The sequence below is a fragment of the Nestor notabilis genome, unplaced genomic scaffold (genome assembly GCF_000696875.1).
Source record: "Nestor notabilis isolate BGI_N333 unplaced genomic scaffold, ASM69687v1 scaffold4074, whole genome shotgun sequence".
Lineage (NCBI taxonomy): Eukaryota > Metazoa > Chordata > Aves > Psittaciformes > Psittacidae > Nestor > Nestor notabilis.
In genome coordinates, this window is record NW_009926701.1 from 740 (window position 1) to 6,935 (window position 6,196).

At 56.9% G+C, this 6,196-nt stretch overlaps 1 protein-coding gene across 1 annotated transcript; it reads left to right on the forward strand.

The window, feature by feature from the left end:
* Positions 1 to 308: 308 nt before the first annotated feature.
* IDO2 (indoleamine 2,3-dioxygenase 2) lies at positions 309 to 5,680 on the forward strand (the record flags this gene model as incomplete). The annotated part of the gene is made up of 10 exons (XM_010013664.1): positions 309 to 387; positions 927 to 1,022; positions 1,403 to 1,522; positions 1,686 to 1,804; positions 2,081 to 2,095; positions 2,522 to 2,621; positions 2,807 to 2,924; positions 3,368 to 3,419; positions 4,625 to 4,773; positions 5,316 to 5,680. Coding segments are annotated over 10 exons (1,213 nt in total), but the record flags the coding sequence as incomplete, so codon positions are not given.
* Positions 5,681 to 6,196: the final 516 nt, after the last annotated feature.

Below are 6,196 nucleotides of genomic sequence, written 5' to 3' on the forward strand. Positions count from 1 at the left end.
ATGCAGCCGCCCATGGGAGGCTGGAGCATCGCTGCAGCTCCAAGGGGAGGTCCTGAGGAGAGCCAGCTCCCATCCCTGAGCCTTCCCCATAGGTGGATGCCCACGGGGCTGGAGATGATGAGTGTTTGCTCTATGACAGCACCTTATCAGCAACCTTTAACCGTGTTTGCTCGGCCCCTCCGGCCATTGGGCTCGGGCTCCCACTGGGACAAGAGGTGCTGGCTCAGCACATACTGGGAGCAGGAGAGACGCCGGGAGCCAGGTCACATCCTGACCCTGCAGTGATGGAGCCTGGCTACGGCTCGCAGGAGCGAGCCCCCGCTGCCCCTGGCGCTGGCGAGGTTTCAGCTCTCCGAGGAGTACGGTTCCCTGCTTCCCGAGCCTCTGGTAGGACATGGCTGGGTGCCGCAGGGGACAGAGAGCAGGGGAACAGAGAGCTCGGTGGGCGGCTTTCTGGTTGGGTGCCAATTTAATGCTACTTTAAACCACCTTATAAAAAGCAATGGGGAAGGCACGTGCTGTTTTGGCACAGACAGTTTCATAGGACACGGCCCTCAGTTTACAAGTTATTAGCAAGTGGCACAAAGGGAGAGGAGAAGGAGGTTTGCAACTCATTTTGGCCTTGGCTTCGCAGGATTCCCAGGAGGACGAGGAGAGGACTCAGGCCCCAGGGAAAGCACTTTCCCAGCACGTTTTCCGTGCTGAAAGCGGTGCCATTTATCACCAGGTTTCCTTCACAGCAGGAGCGCTCAGGGACAGGCAGATACTTGTTTATCACCCATTAACCACGATCACACGGGCTGGTATTACAAGTGGGGGAAGCAGACACAAACCATTAGCTGCCACGCGTGAGGCTGGATGGATGCTGGTGGGTGGACACAGGCACATGGCGCATTAAGTGTCCTCCCTCTCCCCTCTCTACCAAGACAGAGCTGCCCGTGCCCTACGGTCCATGGATGGAGATTGCCCACGACCTGCCCCAGCTGATCACGAGCCATCGGCTCCGCTCACGAGTTCACCAGGTACCTTTATCTTTCCCAGCCCTGAAGCTCTCTCGGAGCTTGCTCTGACACAGCAGTGTCTGCACTGCAAAAGCACATGGAAAAGCAAAGCTGTGTCCTCAGCAAGGGCAGATGCAGACAAGGACTAATGCCACCCAACAGCAACGCACCAGCATTGCTGGTGGATCCTTGGGCTCATCCTGGCCGAGGAACCCAGGGCTCCAGGAGCCCCTGGTCCAGCCAGACCCGTGCAAAAGGAGAGGGATGCCCTTTGTAAGTGAAATGCTGTGATTTATTGTCCATGTTCCCAGACCAGCAACAGGGAATCAGCAGCAACCCGGGGAAGGGAGAGGGGATGGAGGCTGACTGGGATTGGCACTGGCAGGGTCTGTCCTTGGCAGATGCCACAGCTGAGCACCCGGCACCTCCGCGGGCGCGAGGAGCTGCACTTGGCGCATCTGGTGCTCAGCTTCATCACCATGGGCTACCTCTGGCAGGAGGGCGAGGAGGGCACCGTGAAGGTAAAAGCAACACAGAGCAAGTTCACCTCCTCCTTGGGGTCTGGGGACAGCTCCCCTGAGCTCATCCCATGGGAGCAAAGCCCCTTTCCTGAGCGTGACCCCATAGGCTGGCACCGTTCACCTGACAGTGTCCTTGTCTTCTCCTGTGCTTTATGCCATCCAGGTCCTGCCCCGAAACCTTGCTGTCCCCTTCTGGGAGGTCTCGCAGGCCCTGGGCCTCCCACCCATCCTCAGCCACGCAGACTTCGTGTTGGCCAACTGGAGGAGGAAGAACCCCAATGGGTAAATGGACAACAGTGGTGACCCTGAGCAGGTCCCACCCAGCACAACGGGGACAAGCAGTTCCCAAACTGCTCCTGTTCCACCAAACCCCACTGAAACCCACCAACCTGGGCTCTGTCTCATGCAGAGAGGACGGGTGCCTGTGGGGGCCTCCCTTGGGCCAGCGAGCTCCTTTGTTCCCCCCCAGAACACAGCCCGTTGCTGAACTGATTCGTAACGTCTCTCTTTCTCTCTCCTTTTCTGTGCGTTTGCTGGCAAAAACAAAAACGCCTTCAGGCCCCTGGAAATCGAGTAAGTATTTAAGATGCTTATTTATTTTCAGGCAATATCAGTTTTGTTGGGCTTGGCGTGGTTCTCCAACACTGCAGGGCTCTGCTTAGGTTGAACCTCTCTCTTGATGTATGAGCACAACAAAACCAGCTCAGTCATTGGCAGGCGAATGCTACTGCAACAACAGCAAAGTGCCATGACTGCGGCTGAGCCTGCCTGTCCTGGGCCAGCCTTATAGCCCAGCGAGTGCATGGGGAGGGTCCTGGATCCCCCAAACCACAGCAGTCCCTCTCCCCTTGTGCTCGGGGCCAGCTCTGATCTGCCCAGGGCGCAGACAAGAGGTTCTGTGGCTGGGGAAGGTTTTGTTCCAATGCTCAGCGGGTCTTGGGGTGTGTGGGGGGACCCCTGAGAAGCACCTTCCTGACGCCCCATCCTTGGCTGCTGCAGCAACCTGGACACCATCATCTCGCTGCCTGGGGGAGAGAGCCTGCGAGGCTTCATCCTCGTAACCCTCCTGGTCGAGAAGGCGGCTGTGCCAGGGTTTAAGGTAGGGGATCACTGTGCCTCAGTGCTTTGCTTGCCCAGAAAGCACCCATGGTGGGTACCAGCCCTGCACCCTTGTTTCTGGGCTGTGGACAGGGTACCCAGAGCTGGTAGTGGGTACCCAGGGCTGCTGTACACTGATGTCCCAGCCTCTCATCACTCTGCGTGCTCCTTTCTCTCCTCTCTCAGGCAATCGTTGAGGCTGTTCATGCCGTCCTGCAGCTGGATGAGGAGACCCTGCACAGAGCACTGCAGGAGCTGGCAGAGGCCATCCGGGACATGAGCAAGGCTTTGAAACGGATGCATGGTAACAGCACCGTCGGGTGGAGGGCAGCTCATGTCCCACGGTGAGGTGGGACTCATCAGCTGGTGAACTAGTGCTTGGTCCATAAAGCATCTCTAGAGGGATGGAGCGGGAGGAGGTGGGAACAACCCGGGGCAGCTCAGTGATCCCAGCATGATGCACGGTCCCTGAGCACCCAAATGGGTCCAGGGTAAAAGAGTGGGGTGTTTTTGGGCTGAGCAGCTCCGAGCACCGATGCTGTGCTGCACACAGCGGTACCCAAGGGGCCTGGCCAGGGAAGCCACCATGGGGAGAGGGCACCAGCACCATGCCAGGTCCTTCTCTGAGGGCAGGTTTGGATCACCTCAGCTGTGACAGGAGGGACATAGCCACACGGGAACCACTGGTGCAGGGGGAACTAATTGCCTTTTGCCTGCAGTAGCATCCGTGACCTGTTTTCCTCCTAGACTACGTGGATCCAGCAGTGTTCTACGCTGTGATCCGCATCTTTCTCTCTGGGTAAGTAAAATAATCCCCCACAAACACTGAGAAAGGTCGTTTGGGCAAGGCAGAGCCATGGCTGTGAGAGAAACCCAGCGCTGCGGGTTTGTCATCCCTCCTCTTCCCTGCGGGGCTGCGAGCATCCTTCTCAGGGGGGTTCTATTTTTATTCCTCTTCAGCATATCTCAGCATTCCTAAGTCCAAAGGCTCCATGCATCCGGATTAGGTTTCTCTCATATTTTATCCAAGCTGACCTTGTGCTGATGGTCATCAGCCTGGAACAACACGCCTTTTAAATTCCCTTCTGCTTATAAGAACTTCCCACTAGTAAAGATTACTATAAATACAGCCCTGGGAGAGCTAAAAATACGATGGTATTTGGTAATGAATCTATTTTCTCTGCAGTTTGTGCAAAATCTGCTCCAGCAGTCGAGCAGCCTTAGCAGCCAGCACCAAAAGCTTCATGAAACGGGTGCATTCTCCAGAAGGTCAAGAGATATTTTTGTGCCAGGCACATTATCTCTCTGAAATTATAACTCCTCTTTCCATTTGCGAGCGAGCATTTGCCCATTTTTGCACAAGAGGCACATGAAGCTGGGTGCAGGGAATGTGGGTTGATGTATGCACCAGTCTCTGGGCTTGCTGAGGATGAGCAGCTTGAGGAGAGGGAGGAAATCACGTTACAGGCTGGTTCTCTGCTGTCCTGCGCTGTCTTTAAGGACTCCATCTCAGCAGTAACAAGAAATGATCCAAAGTACAAGCTTCAGGGGGTCAGGAGGGTATTTCGGGTGACTCCATCTGCCCCAGAGGCAACCGGCTGCTCCCAGTGGCCACTGGGATCTCAAGGCGTTGATGTCAAGTGCCATTATTGCCCCTCTGCTCCTGCACACCCAGCTCTGCACGTGCAAACCAGCACATGGCACCGGCCCCAGCCGAAGCCCGAGGGTGTTCCTCTGTGCACGGCATCCCATAGAACGGCCCCTAGCTCCTAGGCACAGGATAATGAAGGATTCCTCCCTGTACCCATGACCTTATTGTGCCCCTTGGCACAATGTTTGCTTTCCACGTGCATCTCCCATTTGAGGACGAGGCTCTGTGAGGAGGAAGAGATCCATGGCTGGGTCAGGAAGGTTTCGTTCCATGTTGCCAGCTCAGGGTCTCCACTTGCAGTCCCCCCATCCCGTTCTTAGCCCCTCTGCTCCCTGCTGTGTCTCCCTGCTCAGCTGGAAGGATAACCCGGCCATGCCGGATGGGCTGATATACGAAGGGGTATCTGATGAGCCCATGGAGTACTCGGGAGGGAGCGCGGCGCAGAGCACCATCCTTCATGCCTTTGATGAGCTCCTGGGCATTCGCCACAGTGAGGAGAGTGGTAAGTCACACACTTCTCCTTTTTCCTAAGGGAATAAGGGGTGAGGGAAGAACTGAGGCAGAGCGATTCCCATCTCACCCTCGCAGAGCCTGGCTCTGCCCAGTTTGTTAGGGAGGAAGCCTGTAAACGAGGCTCTGGCAGCACTTCCTTACTGCTATAAATTCCTAGATGGACCAGCCTCTGCGTTCTGTGTGTCAACTTTATCCTGAGGTTATATATGGGTACTGAGATGAGGGAGCAGAGCACGCCAGCGTCCTGCCAGTACCTCAGCTCATCCATTCGCATCTCGTCGCTTTAGTCCATCCCACAGAATGTATTTATCAGAAATTAGCAAACCCATTTTGACAACAAAAAATAACCCCCCAAACAACCCAAAGGCTGAGAGCAAGGGCTAAACTTTACCTTTTAGGCTTAGAACCAACCCTAATGGAGCGTTGACCTAACGGGCTGTCGGGCACCCCCAGCACAAGGGGTGTCTGAGTGTCAGGGCGCTTTAACCCACTTGCCCACAACTGGTTTCTTCCTTTGCTGGTGCTTTGCAGCCGCCTTCCTGCACAGGATGAGGGATTACATGCCCCCGCCGCACAGAGCCTTCGTGGAGGAGATCCGCCGAGCCCCATCCCTGAAGCAGCACGTGCTCTCCTCCGGAGACACGCGGCTCCACGTGGCTTTCAACCAGTGCGTGTCTGCGCTGGCGGACTTCAGGTCCTACCACATCATCATCGTCACCAAGTACATCACCGTGGCCAAGGCCAAGGCCGGGCGGGCAGAGCCGGGTGGCAAGTCTGGCTCCTCCATGGGGAAGCCGCCGTCCGCACTGGAGGCCAAAGGGACCGGAGGGTCCCACATCTTCAGCTTCCTGAAGAGCATCAGGGACACCACCAGGGAAGGGATGATAAGTGCCTGACTGGCCATAGGGTTTGCACTGCACAGGAGGCCACACGGCTGCAGTGCGTGAGCCAAAATCCAACCACAGGGACCGTCACCCAAACCTCCTCCAGCAGCACCCTTCCCGCTCCTGCACGTCTGGGACATGCTCTGGGTTGTTGAGGGAGGAAAGCACTGCTGTTGGGAACAGAAGGCACACAGTGAATGCAGCATCCTTCCACAGCACCGCGATGGGCACAGCATCCTTCCATGGCACCGGGGTGGGCACAGCACCCCTTCACAGCCCTGGGATGGGCACAGCATCCTTTCAATGTACCAGGACCAGCACCAACACCCCTCCCCAGCACCGGGAAGAGCCGTGTCCATCCAAGCCCTGCTTGCTGCACTGCACCAGGCTCGCTCCCCCCCGGCACCCCGGGGGCTACATGGACTCACAAATAAAGCAGCGCTTCCCACCCCGAGCCGTGCTGCGGGCCCCGTGTCTGTGTCCAAGCCGCGTCCCAGGCGGATCCCAGCGCTTCCCCATCGCGAGGTG